The sequence below is a fragment of the Manis pentadactyla genome, chromosome 7, assembly GCF_030020395.1.
Source record: "Manis pentadactyla isolate mManPen7 chromosome 7, mManPen7.hap1, whole genome shotgun sequence".
Classification (NCBI taxonomy): Eukaryota; Metazoa; Chordata; class Mammalia; order Pholidota; family Manidae; genus Manis; species Manis pentadactyla.
Window position 1 is genome coordinate 102735485 of NC_080025.1, and position 17049 is coordinate 102752533.

General features: G+C 39.4%; 1 protein-coding gene across 3 annotated transcripts in view; it reads left to right on the top strand.

Moving 5' to 3' along the window:
• CHN2 (chimerin 2) overlaps positions 1 to 17049 on the top strand; it is a 285188-nt gene that overhangs the window by 265878 nt on the left and 2261 nt on the right. For all 3 annotated transcript variants that reach the window (XM_057504615.1, XM_036897399.2, XM_057504616.1), the window contains 5 exons: positions 3087 to 3171; positions 6669 to 6842; positions 10269 to 10346; positions 12723 to 12860; positions 14475 to 14580. In XM_057504615.1, coding sequence (XP_057360598.1) covers positions 3087 to 3171; positions 6669 to 6842; positions 10269 to 10346; positions 12723 to 12860; positions 14475 to 14580 — 581 coding nt within the window. The remainder of the gene's footprint in view (positions 1 to 3086; positions 3172 to 6668; positions 6843 to 10268; positions 10347 to 12722; positions 12861 to 14474; positions 14581 to 17049) is intronic.

Consider the following 17049-nt stretch of genomic DNA (forward strand, 5'->3'; position numbering starts at 1 on the left):
GAATAATGAGTGGATAAATAAGTGGATTAAATGGTAAATAATTCATTCTCTGACATCTTTCGCCTGCTAATTTGTAATGCCACTTCTGAGATATACAAGCTCTCCATATATGTGTGATTTGGTTTCTGACCTGGCCACTCTGCACTCCATCCTGCATGGTGTTTTGCTTTCCTACAACTATAAAAGTCTTGATATATGGTCAGGTGTGTTTTCCTACATTTTTCTTACTCAGAATTATTGTGGCTATTCATTTCTGCTGTTTTCTTCCATATGGATCTTAGGGTCATCTCATCAAGTTTTATGAAAAGCACCATGGAGATTTTGATTGAAATTACATTGAATTTACAATTCATTTGGAGAAAATTGACATATTATAATAAAGAACATCTCTCTTCTTATTTATGTCCTTAATGTCATTTACTTAATTATTTTGAAAGTATTTTTTTATTTTTGCTGTTGTGAAGGTAGTCTTTTATTTTTTAATAAAATGGGTTACTGCTTCTGTATAACAATGTTACTGATTTTTTCCCATTGCTCTTATATTAAGCAAACTTGATGGCGTTGCTTCTTCTTCCAATCATATATTGTGTTTCTTTTGTTCCATTATGCTGACTAAATTCTGCAAGATAGTGCTCAAGAGAAGTATTCATACCAGGCAAACTTATCTTTTTGCTGACCTTAAAGGAAATTATTCTGTTTCATTTTTAAATGTAATGTTTATTATGTGTGTATCATAGATACTTTTAGTGAACTATTTTTAGGACAGTTCCCTCTTTTCCTAGTATACTAAATATACTATTACTATGAAGAGATGTTGCATTTTATTGATTCTTGGTATTCTAATTTTTGAAATGATTATGTGGTTTCTCTCATGTTATTGTGGTGAATTCTAGTAATGTGTTAACCACCTTAAATCCCTAAAATAAACCCTCCCTGATCATGAAAATTTATTTTTTATAAATTACAAGTAGTGATTTTACAGCATCTTACTACGCTGATGGACAGTGACTGTGAAGGGGTATGTGGGGGGGACTTGGTGAAGGGGGGAGCCTAGTAATTATAATGGTCTTCCTGTAATTGTAGATTAATGATACCAAAATGAAAATAATAAAAAATAAAAATAAAAAAAAGAGAAAAATATATATATATATAATGCTACATTCAGTGGGATCTTTTTTTAAGGATACCTACATTTATGTTCATAATTGAAATTGACCTACAACTTTACTTTTGTTTACTGTGCTCTTACAGTTTTTGAGTGAAGGTTATATTAATTTCATAAGGTGAATTGTGGAGCTTTTCTTCTTTTTTTTTTTTCACCTCTGCTCCAAATAGTCTGTGTTGGTTAGAGATGATTGGTTTCTTAAAGATATGACAAAACTTGATAAAATATTTTGGGATCAGTGACTATATAAGGGTGGATGTTTTACTGCAGATTCAACTTTCAATAGGACCCTTTACTGAGTAATTCTTTCAGTGCCAAGTTTAATCTGAGTGGGCCTCTAAATGAATCGTGGCATTTCGGCCTGTGAGAACATAAGCGCTCCCTGGGATGGATTCTCTTCATTCCTACAAGGATGCTTTGTCTTATGTTAGTGTCATTTCCTTGCAGCACAATTCTCTATTCTAGTAAAAATGATTCTGAGAGTTTTCTTTTTTTCATCGTTTTTTTCAAAAACAGAAATAGTATAATGGACAGTTTGCATGTGATAAACTGAGATACCAAAAGACTGTTATAACTCAGTTTTGTTGTGTAAAAACCATGGTCATCAGTTGCCATTTTTTTAACTTGATTTTTAAAATTCTCCCTGCCTTTACAAATCTGTGAGTTCCATTAGGAGGGAATCAAGAGTGTTTCTTTTGCCACTTTACATGTACTCAATTACTAGTGTATGTACATAAATGAGGATCTCATAGCAATGCTGATTTTTTTTTTTAAGTAGAGCTCTGATGGCATCTTGCATATTGTGACCATTGTTGCCATACTGATTTTTTTGTTAAATAAAAGTAGTACACTGGCCTCCTACCATGTTAAAAAATAATATTATCTGTATTTCATTTATTCATTAGTAGAGATTTAAAACTTTAAAAGTGCTTCTGTAATATCTCAAAAGATTTTAAAATTCAAAACCTTTTCCCACAGATCTGTATGTCCACAAACAGACTGCCTGTGGTGGTTTAGGCTTACCATGGCCATATTTGCTTTCAAGGAATCCCCTAAATCTGCTTTTTGAAGGTCATTGGTACTAAAGAACATGTATTTTTGTGTTATGTTGGTTTGGTTTGGTTTGGTTTGGATTTGGTTTTGGTTTTAAATCATGACTAGCACATGGTCCTGTACAGGAGGATCTGAATAATTAGAAGACCATCCTTCATGATATTCAAAATATTTAACAACTACCTGGGGCCTCGAGCAATGAGACTGACACCTTGGCCAGCCAGAAGGCACTTGTAGCTCACACACCTGTGCGTTACACCGGGGCCTGCTGGACGCAGACCCTCTGGGAGGAAAGCAATTCAGTACACCCTGTTGGTAGCCTTTGTTTTCAGCCAACTCCCTCACTTTTGTTTGATGCCTTGTTTTTAGAAGTGACTCAAAGCCTTGAAACCTTTTAATTATCTCATAATCATGTCTTATTTATACCTGCCTGGATATTCTACAGATGGGGCAACTTCGTCAAAAGGACACAGTAATTGAGTTCTGCCTTCCAGAACTTGCTGAGCTAAATGCTGGTTATAGTGACCAGCTCGGCTATCTTGGGTTTTTCCACACAGCACCTTGTTTGCAGTGGTGAGAGTCTCATTCCTTAGCCGATGGCATGGCCTTATAATCTTACAGTTTCCCTGCATTCCTTTCTGACTCTGGCCTGGTGCATGGTGGATCAGTGGACGATTTTCAAAGATCAAAGCACCTCTGTTTTCTCTCGGTATGTTTGCAGCTCTGCCTCTGGAAAGAAAAGGCCCAGTGCGTGATGCTCCTCCCACTGAGGCCTTTGTTTCTTGACTTCATCTGTTTGTTTTTCACATCTGAGGCCACCTGCCTCCAAATGACTGAGTTTTATAACATTTTTCTTTCTGGATCACAGGTCCATACATTCCGAGGCCCACACTGGTGTGAATACTGTGCCAACTTCATGTGGGGGCTCATTGCCCAAGGGGTCCGGTGCTCAGGTACATACAGAACTTTCTTTAGCCTTTCCATTTGTATAAAATGTTGAACTGGAGAGCATTTCTCCAGAGCTGGAAAAGAGGCCCAGATTAGCTAAGGAAAAAAAAAAGTCTAGCTTTCTGAAAGGTTCAAGACAGCCCTGTGCCTATTGCAGAAACTGTTCTAGGTGTTGGCTGGAATGAGAAGGATTATCTCATGTTTATGCCAGAAAATAAAACAAAATCCAAGCAACTACATTTCCTTAGTTGCCTACTGAAGGAAAAGATGAAACCAATTCCAATGGAATTATATAGATAGAAAAGCCATTTTCTTCCCCGTCCCACTTAACTACAAAAGCCAGGGCATACAAATAATAATAGTGGTGAACAGTCACCAAATATCAGGCACTGAGTTAAGCACTTTATAGTCATCATGCCTTTTAGCTTCACCCACAGACCTTGGAAGAGATGCAGTTTTTCTCCCCATTAAATAGATGAAGAAACTGAGGCTCAAAGATAATTGTTCATCGCACTTGGCCACATAGTAATTGGTGGAACATTGATTCAATTCCAGAGTCCATGCTCAGTGTTTTTCTGCCATCACATTAGGAATGAACCTATATACCTTGATTTAATATCACATATTTTCAAAGTACTTTGAAACCCTAAGTTTTTCCACCTAGAACTGGATGCACACACCCATTGCTAATGGTGCAGAAGGTATCTGAAGATACATCTAACAAAACAGCAAAGAACTGCCAAAGTAATGTGTCACTGGGCTTCCTAATTCATCTTGCCATACTTTTTCTGGCAAGCAGTTCTGGCTATGAGCAATAACAGCCTCCTGTGATAAATTGATTGGGTTTTTACCACCACCATGACTGATTTTCACCTTGGTAGAGTATGATTTTTTTAAAATAACTCTTATAAAGTATTTAAAATAAAATAATCTAATGATACTACATTAAGATGATCTATTTCACCATACTGCCCATTTTGGTTCACCGGATTGTGGGATGAAGGGGCTATCTTAGGTTTTACTGTGTAGATATAGCAGTCATCAGTGGCAATACCTGAACAGTTCAAGTAGTGCTCATGTGTATCTGCTAAGTCTTCCTGCCATCTGCTCCCATTCCAGAAGCAAAGACAAGAAGTGAACATAAGCTTGGAGGCAGCCTCTCCAGAAATGTTGCAAATACACCAATTAGCACAAAAGACTTCCTTACCAAGAGTCACAAAGTATCTCACACCTCAAACATTGAGCAAAGTGGTAGAATAGCTGAATTACCCAGTGGTCATTAATTCAGCCTGTCCAGATTATAACCACCAAAAATATCCCTAATTGCTTATATTGTCCAATTTTAGCAGGAAATTGGCCCAAAGTCAGTATTATGAGAATAAAATTATGGGATTCATATTAGCTGTGAACAGCAACTTTCTCCAGGATGAAATGGTTTTGTTTTTTTCTGGTTCTGTAGTTTTTCTTTTTTAAATAAAACATATTCTAAGGCTATGATGTTAGTATTCCTCAGTGGCCACTGTTTAGCCTCATATTTCCTCTGAGCAACAGGAAAACTGAAAACTGACCATTAAAGGTAGGCAGAGCCACATTGCCTTTCAACTCTTCACATTTTAAATTTTTTTTAATATTTTTAAATGAACTAGACTCTATTTATAGCATATGGAATTGTATTCATTTGCAAAACTGAGTATTTTTATAGTTGTCATAAAACATCTTCATTTTAATAAAATACCATTGTTTAACTCTACATAAATGCACTATTACTCCAGATCTTAAAATGAAGTTTATAAGGAAGTTAAAAAACAGAATTATCATATAATCCAGCAATTCCACCTCTGGGTATATGCCCAAAAGAACTGAAAGCAGGCACTTGGACAGATATTTGTACACCCACGTTTATGGTAGCATTATGTTCAATAGCTAGAAGGTGGAAGCAACCCAAGTATCTATCAATGGATGAATAAACAAATGTGGTATATCCATACAATGGAATATTATTTGCCTTAAAAATGAAGGAATCCTGTCATATGCTATAATAGGAATAAACTTAAGGACATCATGCTAAGTGAAATAAGCCAGTCACAAAAGGGCAAATACTGTACGATTCCACTTACACGAGGTATCTAGAGTAGCTAACTTTGTAGAGACATAGACTTTACATATATTAACTTATGTAATCCTCACAATAACCCTAGGAGTAGGTGCTAATTTTATCCACATTTTACAAAAGAGAATCCAAACAAGAAAACCAAGCAATTATATTCAGTTCAGTTTGCCAAAATTTACATTTGCTAAATAGATCTATCAAAATATTATTGAAGTTTCTCATGCTGATAAAGCTAAGATGAATTAGAACTATTTTTCTGTTTGAAAGGAAGGTAAAGAGTAAGTATTACATGAAAGTCATGTAATGATTTTCAAAAATCATATTACAAAAGTTTAAATCCTCTCAAATCCTTGGTGTGGTTAAGTGCTTTTATATAAAACAGCTAGTTACAATATTCATTATAATGTGTGTTTAATATATATATATATATATATATATATACACACACACACATATACACAATAGAATATATATATTATTATTCTTTACCCCTAGAAAAATAATCAATATTAGAAGGTACTTTGAATAGATAGCACATCAGCTTTGAACAACTTTGGCATTATATTTTTATTTTCCAGAATATAGACCGTGCCTTATTATTGTTAGGGAAATTCCATGAGTGGATACCAACTGCTAACAAGGCTTTTAATGTGTTCATTGAACTTAACGGCACCTTTTCAGCCTTGGATCTTGATATGAGCTTTATAAATAATTACTCTAATCATCACATTACAAGACATTGTTCTAAATTGCAAACTCTCAGGTACTCCCACTGGTGTCCAGTTAGACACTGTTTCCACTCACAGGTGTCAAAATAAGGCAAGCAGGAAGGAAAGTGGCCTACCCCAACTGCCCAACAAGGAGGAAGGCAGTGGAAACGATGGGCAACCCTCCAGGAAAGGGGAAGAAGATGTCAGCCTATATAAAGATGAGAGATTCCTATGGAGTGTATAGTCATGTCTTCCACTAAAGGAGCACCAAGGGCTTAAGGGGAACAACCTAGCAAAACACTATGTGATATGCCCATTATGAGTCATGACCAGCTCTGGGAAGCCAAACCCAAAAGCCTACTTGCAGACCCACATGTGCCAGTCCCAAAAGAAAAAAGACATGCTAACAGCCTGGCTGATTACCAGAACTATTTCAGTGAGATGTTCTATTTTTGTGGCCCAGCAACAGAGAAGGCTTAATGAGAAAAATGGAAATACAAAAGAGTTTCATGAATAAAGGTGGATTTCATACTCATCGAGAGTATCACCTCTAAATGGAATGGATATTCCAGAGAGATATAGCAACCCCTTGGGTGTTTTCATTTTTATTTTTGGTAACGTCATTTATGTTGGGCTTTGACAGAAAGGCTGGCCAAGGCTGATGTGGCTTCTTTGTTTGCAGACTGTGGATTGAACGTACACAAACAGTGTTCCAAGCACGTTCCTAATGACTGCCAACCTGATCTCAAGAGGATCAAGAAGGTCTATTGTTGTGACCTCACAACACTTGTGAAAGCTCACAACACTCAGAGACCCATGGTGGTAGATATATGCATTCGAGAAATTGAAGCAAGAGGTTTGGAAAACCCTTATTACAGAGATTTTATTTTTGCTGTTTATTTTTACTGTTTCAAGGAAACTTTCCTGTAATTGTTAACTTGACTCTCTCTCCACTATGGATGGTGGGAAAACGGTCTGCCCAGGCACATGCATGCACACTCCCCCACACACAAATAAACTAAACCCAACCAACTACATCAATTTCTGTTTCTTACATAAGCCATGCGTGTATTTATTCAATATGCTTGCTAAGCATTTATTATATGCTACACACTGAGGATATAAAAGTCCAGTCTCATCTTCAGTAACTCAAAGTACAGTATGCAGAACCAGAAGGACAAATAAATAAATATTGTGGGTGGATGTATGCAAAGTACCATGTCCTAGAGGAAGACATTTTAATCTAATGTGAGAATAATTCAGAAAGGGTTTATGGCAGAGGTGAGATTCCAATAGGGTCTTTAAAAGTGCTGCTATTAAATAAGTGAAGAAATTGTTGGTCAACAAATATATTTCCTACCATATCAAAGTTCAATCCTAGTATTGTTTCTGTTTATGTCAAAGAGAAGAGTTAAAAGATTGGAAAAAATCTATGCAATGAAATAAAATCAAGCAGGCAAGGAAGATAGAAATGTTTCAAAGAAGTTTCTTTATATTATGCATGAGTCATCTTTCTTTTATTTGTACTTTTTTCGGCCACTCTTCAGTATCAAAACGTTCAGTGATATGGTTGGGTGAGTCTGCCTGGGGAGAGCTTGGATTGCTGGAAGTAACTTGGGTAACTGGACCATGTATAAAGCCCACAGACTTTAGCCATTTCTTCCCTGTCTGCACCCTGCTCCAGTAGGTATCCATTACTGTGTCTACATTGGCTTAATACATTCTACTGGTATTTCTGGTTGGCATTGCCAACTATCCCATTCTTTCCAAAACATAACAAAAGAAGACATGTCTGCCTTATAGCTTGTTATCCCAAGCCTTTTAGAGATAGGAAATTACTCCCTTTTCCCCACGGGATGAAAACTATAGCTATTCTGTTCCCTTAAGGCTCACTCGTTTAATCTCAGATTGTAAGAATTCCTTCTGCCTTTTGACTGCTGTGGCTGTCAGAGTTTAATGGGTGCTTTGGGATCTGGTGAAGGCCCTGGTGCAGGGGCTAAGCTGGGTAAGAGTTGAGGAGGGGTACCCTGACTCTGAACAAGTGGCTGGGAAAAGTCACCCTGGGTCCTGATGTTTAGAGTCAGATCACTAGCATCTCCAGAGCCAGCAGTGAGGACTTGTGCTTCTCTGGAGAAGCTCATCCCGCAGTGATGCTCATCAGAGATGACTGATAATCCAGACAAAGTTACCACCATGCCTGATGTCTGGTGTGTCCACAGGGAACACAATACATAAGCCTAGTATACAAGCTAGAATAATACAAAATTAGGAATGTATGCCAGAGGTTCACAGCAAAGGGACTGGAGCTACAGGCAATAGGGGCCTGCAGATGTGAACAGAAACAGAGAATGGGCTGGAAAGGAGTTCAGGTGACCCTTCCATTCCCAGCTTCAGTGCCACCACCACCACCATCTTATCCCATCTTCCACCCATAGCAAATTTCTTATTGTTCTCCAAAAGCTCTTTATGGCCATTTGTTTCTGCATGATGTGGCAGAGTGAAAAGATGGTGGACTTGAAGTTAGATCCCAGACTTGTCTCATACCAGCTATAGTATGACCCTGCAAGTTATTTACTCTGTTTGAATATCTGTTTCCTCACCTAGAGTGAAACAGAATAGTTGTACCTCATAAGGTGGTTGTGAGAATGAAAATGAGTTGACCCATTTAAATGAACTAGAACAGAGCCCATCCTGCAGGACCCACCCTGTGTGATTTCTTTTCTGCCTTTTTGTGGAATGACCATTCCCTTAACTCCACTTCCAAATCTCTCTGACCAGTTTCCTTAACCCAGGTGATTCAGTGCTGTCAGAGATCCCAAATAATAGTGTCTTCAATAAGATGTCAGTCTGTTTCTCTTTCCAGTAAAGTCTGGGTACTGGGAGCAGTCAAGCAGCTCCCTGGGGGCGGGAATCCGGGCTCTGCAGCTTGCTCTGCCACCCTGAGTGCTGCCCTCACCTGCCTGACCTCGGATGGCCACCGCCACCACATCTGCATTCCAGTCAAGCAGAAGGGCACACTCTTTCTCTTCAAGGGCAAAACCCAGCCACTGTACACATCACTTCTGCTCTCTTCACACTGACCAGAATTTAATGGACCCTGCAATGGACATTGTTCTGAAAATCAAAGGTCCCATTACAACAGAGAAATAGGAGAACTAATACAGGAGAGCTGGCAGCCTCTGCTGCTCTGGCAAACTCTAACCCATCCTTCATGACTTCCTTCAAAGACAGGTCCTCAGTAAGGCTTGTATGCACCACCGACTAGAATAGGATGACACCCTGTCTCACCTTGTGGGGCAACTCGATTGATCAGTAGTAGCAACCTGGACAACTGAAAAGACAGATTCCAAGGCTGAGTGTGGCTCAGTGGGAGAAAGCGCCGAGGCCAGTGAAGAATGTCTCTGATGGTCACAGGAGAGAGGAGGCAGTATTTATGCCATGCATTTGTTGTCTCTGATGCAGGCCTAATGCACACCCTTATAAATGGCAGATAGTACACACTTGGTAAATGTTGCCAAAAACAGGAATGTTTGTTAGTCATCAAGAGTTGACAGTGTAACTACAGAGCAGTAGAAGCTATTTGTTTATTTTTCTCTGTAGCTATACATTGATAACAGTTAGTTTTTGACATACACAGTCTGAAATCTGGTCTTCTGTCCTTTCTGGATTGGCCTTAGGATATATCTTATCAAAGCAATAAGATCTAGGAACAGAAACCACATCTTTTTCTTAGCCTAAATATACAACAATCAAGATTCCAGAACTATTTATTAGAATTTTATTTTCCTACATCTGTTTGTATGATCATTTACTTGAGGGTATAAAAACTAAGTAATTACATTTAATTAAACATTTAATGTCGTGTTTTGATTAAGCATAAAAGGCTATAAAAAGTGTGCCATCCCAATAAAATCAGGAAAGTATGTGTGTGTACATCAAACAGTGCTACACGCAATAGTGGTGGCTGGGGAGGAAGTAGGTTCCCGCACAAAGCAGTAAGATCTCATTCAGCAGTCTGGTGAACAAAGGATGAGACCATGGTTGATGAGAATCTTAAATACAGGTTCACTTTACAGAGCCAGGCAGACAGGCCAGATCACTGAGGTCTCTACTGCCGCACGAGCAGATGGAGACAGGCTTTCATGGAAACGGAAGCTCTGATGTGGCAATGTGTAATATATGAGAGCTCTGTTTCCTCATTTCCTGCTAGCATGGTATAGATGTGAAATTCGAGTCCTTTTTAGATGTGGCAGAAGTTAAAATCTGTCTCTTTTTTTAACAGGACTAAAGTCTGAAGGTCTTTACAGAGTCTCTGGGTTCACTGAACATATCGAAGATGTCAAAATGGCATTTGACAGAGGTAGGCTTACGCTTTCTTGAACACCAGATAACATCTTCAGCACCCTCGTTTTTGGAAAACCAGATTGTATTCATAGTGGGAACGGAGTTTCAGCGTTACTGAGAGCTGTTCTTCAAGAAGCCAAGGAATAATGGCTTACAAATCTTACGATTCTCTACCTCTCAGGTGGAAGTGTTTCCTTAAAAGTTGTGGACAGATGATCAGATAAGGAAGTGAGTTTAAGACTGTTTGAAAGGGCAGCCAGCATTTGGTGCTATTAAGGTTCTTGACTTGATTATTCAACACATGGTCAGATCATATAGCACTGGAGTACCCTTCTGCATCCCCCATCTTAGGATCCCATTGACTTCTTCTCCCAAGACTCCAAAGAAAAGAGAATGGGGGGAGCCAGTGGAAATTTAGGGGGTTACTCCTATTCTTTGTCACTGTGACATACATTCTCTAGGCCACAGTATCTCTTAGTTCAGATATCATAAGCCAACTTGGGGACATCGTCAAATACATATCACCAAAGCCCACCCTGAGAACTCATTCAGAAAGCTGGGTGAGCCCAAGAATCTGTATTTTTTTTTATTTAATTTATTTAAAAAAAAATAGTTCATCCATTTCTCCTACCCTTCACCCCCCACCACTTGCAACCACCAATATGTTCTCTGTATCTATGAGTTTTGTTTTTTGTTGTTGTTGGTTTTTAGTTCTTTCTTTTAGATTCCACATATAAGAGAGAGCCTATGACATTTGTCTTCCTCGGTATCACTTATTTCACTTAATATAATGCCCTTAAGGTCCATCCATGTTGTCAAAAATGACAAGATTTCATTCTTTTTTATGGCTGAATAACATTTCATTGTGTACTATGTATACGTATGTATCACAATTTCTTTATCCATTCATCCACTAGTGGACACTTAAATTGTTTCCATATCTTAGCTTTTGTAAATAATGATGCAATAAGCATGGGGGTGCATATATCTTTTCAACTTAATCTTTCTATTCTGTATTTTTGTTGAACAATTCAAATAACTCTGGTGCAGCCAATCAAGGGATGGAACCCACAGCCTAACAGAGAGAAGCTCCACTCTAGACAAGTAGACAGAGTCACTGGTGACCTGGCTGCCTATCTGTGAAGGCTCGTGGCCAGTTCTCCCTCCCTGGATACTTTACATCCCAGCAATACAGAAATACACCTTACCTGTTTTCATGAACAAGCACCTCGGCTCACACTGCTCTCTCCATCTAGAATGTGTTCATAAGTCAGCCTATTAACACTTACCTATCAATCAGGTGTCAGCTCCTGTCTGTCCTCATTCATGAATCCTCCCTTAGCACCCCAAGCTGACCTAAGAGTTCATTTTCCTTTCCTATATCCTCCCACATTTCTAGCATAGCAGTCTTCCCATTTCCTTGTAATTTTTGAGTTGCATGCCTGATGAGAGCTATTTAAAGTGTGTATGTCTGTTCTTGTTTCATTCACCAGGGCTTAACAGTGCCTAGTACATGGTAGATTCTCAACAGATATTTGTTAAATATGTAAATAATGGGATCATATGGATTATCTGCCACACTCTTACTATGGTCTTACATCAACAGATTTTTAATCCTCAGAACCAAATTTGTTATGACCTTTGTTCTTTCTTTCAATTCTGTATAGAAAGAAAATGCTAATAGTCCCTATATGATTGAAACTTTTTTAAAACCAAGAAACTGTATAGTCTGTGACAGTTAAATCAGACTGATACTTATTATGGTAAGAAGAAGTCAGAAATGTCTTTAGAGTGTTTGCAAAAATAGCAGAAATGTAACATTACCTATGATTGAGGGAAGTCCTAGATTAAAGCCCCAGGAAATATAACATTACCTATATATTAGGAAGTTTCCCAGATTAAAGTCCTAGGAATGGGAGAATGAAGAATCAGGTTAAAAGAAACTTCAGTGAGCCTAAAAGAGACAATAGAAACTGAAGATATTAAAAAGTTATTTTTTTGTACGTGATCTTCAAATCCAAGTCTAAAGAATACAGCTATATAAGAGTTCTTGATTTTCTTTTATATCCCATTAGATTTTTATCCAATTATGAACCTTTATTTCTGGAGTATGAATTACTGTGCTAAAATTTCTACTTAGCAAACTACCAGGGGCTGGAACCCAAAGAACTCTTTTAAGTCTATTTCCTTACCCTTTGGTTAAACTTACCCTCAGACCCAGAATCACTCTCACCAAACTTCTTTTTGTTACTTCCTGCATCTCAATGTCATTAGAAGCCAAAGTAGATTTGTTGGGATCATTCATTGTTGCCTTTTTTTTGTCTTTCTGGGCATGCTTTAATTTGGCAAAATAAGGTCCTAATTAGGAATTGGATCATTGATTGTTTTTCAGATGGTGAAAAGGCAGATATATCGGCCAACATCTACCCAGACATAAACATCATCACTGGAGCCCTTAAACTGTATTTCAGAGACTTACCCATTCCTGTTATCACCTATGATACCTATTCCAAATTTATAGAAGCAGCAAGTAAGTATTGAGGACTATTTTTTTTTATTTGTACCCAATGTTTAAGTACAATGCTTTTGAGTTCAAGAAAATTAAATGTCAGAACCGTTTAAATGATTGCACGAGCACTTGCTTTGCCAAGTGAGGGAACAATGGTGCAGTTAATAGAAAACCGGGCATAGTTCACCAGCAGAACTGAACCAGCACCAAGCCAGCCTGCTCAGCTGAAGCCAGGTACCAGGCAGTTCTGTCTCCCCACTCTTCCTTCCGTGCTGGGAAGCAGCCTGGTCAGACCTACCCTGTTAGACGCTTAAAGCAAGAATGTTCCCGTAGTAAAAAAAGTCAGATGTTCTTCAATGAGGACTCTATAGATTAACTATTTTCATCCATTAGGTGGAGCCCCATTGCTAATTGATTAACTCTGCACCCCAAGTTTTTCCCATTGATGCTGTTCAAAATTAATAATACATAAAGAATCTACTGTGTCAATTGCTATACTAGGAACTCTCACCAATACCCTGTAGTTTAATCTTCTCTATGATGAAACAAGTGTTATGATGCCATTTTACAGAGCAGGGAAGCCAGGCTTAGAGAGTTGAGCTCATATAGGTCTAGGAATGGAACATCGATGGTGTTCCATCAGCTAATGGTTGTTCATTCAGTGTTTGTACAGGGCTGCTGCTGTCAGGAGAGAGGGCTAGTGGGGGGTGGATAGACAGTTCAGGGCTGCACTTTGCCCAGGAGTATAGTGTGGAAGAGGAGATTCAAATGCTAGAATGCATGACATGAAGTCAAGCACACTTTGAGGGAGTTTTTATTTTATAAATATATTATCTTCAAAGGAATTTGCGCTAAATAAAATGAGATGCCTGATGGGGACATATGTGGGCAGGCAGGGATTAGTGCAAGATGCACTTTCCAGATGAGCTGTGGCACTACTCTCTGCTAAAGTATCTTTTCTTGGGCCCTGGTTGTCCTGGGCAGACCCTGTCCTTTTGAGGAATGACAGGGGAACTCCCTTTCAGTAGCTGCCAACACCTGTCAGAGATCTAAAAAGCAGAAGCATTCCTGCTTCTTCCCATTGCTGACGTACCTTCGTATCTACCTCTTAACTGGATGGTGCAGTGGAGTTGACTTGCCAACCCTTTGGTGAAAAGTGCATTAATGCAGGCTGAGCTGGCTGGCTTATCTGTCAATGCCCTTGCCTTATAACATGTATTCGGTTATGGAAGACTGCTGGGGAAGACTTACTGGACAACTTTAAGAGAATGCTACTAAGTGTGGTCCAGTTTACATTAAGGCTTGAGATAGTGAGACTTCTAGCAAATCTAGCCTTCAGAAGGCAGGCAAAGCACAGTTTGTGCATGTGCCGCCAGTAACTACCTACAGGACTGCAGATTCCTGGGGGCAAGGACCATGTCTGGCGTCCTGCCACCCACCCAGCAGGCGGCCAATATGCATGTGGTTCCCAGCCTCAACCCCTTCTGGAATAAAACAAGGCATAACCAGGTCGGTTGCTTGAAGTGAAATATTACCTGAAATTGCTTGAACTCAGTAGTTCAAACCAAACTTGTTGCTTCTCTGGGAGCGATCATCTATAGCCCCACACTGATGCACGTTCCTTTGACCTTGCAGAAATCACCGGTGCAGATGAGCGGCTGGAAGCTGTCCACGATGTGCTGATGATGCTGCCTCCTGCCCATTATGAGACCCTCCGATACCTGATGATCCACCTCAAGAAGTAGGCTGGCACCTCCTTGGCATCTCGGCAAGCCCTATCTGCCCTGGGACAGCTAATGCCTCGGGGAAAGCTCACAGCCTTCATCCCCAGCCTGCGGAGAGGACAGACAGTCCTTTAAAGTGAACCGTGCTGCCTTCTCCAGGCCAACCCCATTCATGAGTGCTACAGCGTCGGTGCCAGAGCACCGCACACGTGCTCTCTCCTGTGGCCTGGGTGCTCGTAGGGGCCTCCTGTTACAGATGGGGCTGCTGAGGCTTAGGGAGGTGGAATAGCTGATGGGAAGAGGTGAAGTGAAGCCAAGGTTGAAACCCAGGCAGTCTGAGCCAGAGCCACACTTTGTCTGAACCATTTGTTTACACTGCCTCCATATTCTGTATCTTCTTCCTGTATAAACCTTGTATTTTGTTCTGTTCTTCTTCCTTGGACCCACTCCAGTCCCAGACTCATGAGCCTGCCTTTATTTTGAGCAAGCACATTCGCACCCTGATTTCTTGTTTTTCTTGATGTATTGGTTCTCCATCACCAAGTAACAAATTGTCCCAAATCTTGTGGCTTAAAACAACAAAGATTACCTCATTGTCTCTTTAATCCAGAACCCAGGTGTTGCTTAGCTGGGTGTCTCTGGGTCAAGGTCTATAATGAGGTTGCAGTCAAACTGACAGCCGAGCTGCAGTCTCATTCAAAGGCTCAACTGGGGGAGCGTCCACTTCCAAGCTCACTCACATGGGTGCTGGCAAGATGCAGTTCCTCAGAGGCTGTAGGACTGGAGGCCTCACTTTCTTGCTAACTGTTCTCTGGAGGCCACCCTCAGTTCCCAGCCATGTAGGTCTCCCCATAGGCAGCTCAATAAATGATAGCTGGCTTCCCTCAGAGCAAGCAAGCAAGAGCACCCATAGATGAAAGTCATAGTCATTCTGTAACCTAATCTCAGAAGTGATATTACATTGCTTTTGCTACATGCTATTTCTTAGAAGCAATTCACTAGGTTCAGCCCATACTCTAGAGCAAGGAACTACACAAGGGTATGAATTCTAGGAGGCAGGGATCACAGGGTGCCATCTAAGAAGGTGTATGACACAGAGGGCTCCCCACTGGCTTATCTGTGTGAGAGCATGTGAGACAGATGAGAGTGTTTACAAGACTCTGGAATCTCTTCTGATTCCAGATTTTTCTACCTAAACTGTGGATGTCTTTCCTTCATCATACACATATAGTGAGGCCAGTGAGTTGGTCTTTGAGATATTGGAGGGATCAGGGCACTTCCGTGTGCCTTCCTCCCTGTCTTTGGACAGTACATGGCAGCAGCCCATTCTTCGATGAAATGAACCAAAAATTGTCTATATTGACCAATTTACAGATCCATTCACTAAGTGAAAGGAAGTTGAGAATACTGTATAAACACGTGTTGAGGTTTTTATTTTTCTACCTATTAAACATGTAGAAATTGTTGATCATATTCAAAGTGATCAGAAGTGTAACATTTAGTTCAGAAGATTCCCATTTTGATTAATTTTTTGAATTCAAGAGTACAAGTAATTTTTGGATAAGAAATAGAAAATGTCAGCCTGGCTTTTAATTAGCTATAAATTATTTCTTTAAATTTCAAACTGTTATAGTTTGGAAGGCAAAGTATAATTATCAGAAAGTGCTGACATATCCCAGGTGAATCTTAAATACCCATAAGTTAGTATTTTAGCATGGAGGCTTTGCTAGCCATTTTGATTGGCCACATGTGGTGCCTGACTTAATGGGGAGATATGAGCAATTTGATAGCAAAGAATGTCCTCTTTCCTACCTGTTTCTTAGCTTTACAAAACGAAAATAATGCAAGCTGAATCAACCTTCCTAAAATAATGCTAAATGGCTAATCTTTATCTACCTCTGAGAAAACAGACACAAAGGGATATCCTTCTGTGTAAAACCTAAAGATGTTTTATCACATTTTGCTCTTCTTTGGAGAACCTACTCCCTTTTGCATCTGTTATGAACATCCTAAAACCTAAATTCCTTAAAGGAAGAATCTGGGGAGTTGTCATTTTATTCCACTAGGACGTTATTAAGCCCACTTTGGAATTTGAATAAAGGGATATCCTTCTGTGTAAAACCTAAAGATGTTTTATCACATTTTGCTCTTCTTTGGAGAACCTACTCCCTTTTGGATCTGTTATGAACATCCTAAAACCTAAATTCCTTAAAGGAAGAATCTGGGGAGTTGTCATTTTATTCCACTAGGACGTTATTAAGCCCACTTTGGAATTTGAATTTCATTCTTAAGGGCTTTGCTGTTCTTATCTGGATGTTGAAATGATCATTTTCAATTCCAACAATAATTGCTGCAGACTTCATCGTGTGGGAACTAGAAATAATGTCCAACTGCTTTCCCATTTGGCCACATTCCAGCCATTCCCCTGCCCCATGTGATACTGATCTGGCTATTCCCAAACTCATGGTACCCCCATCCTACAAGTA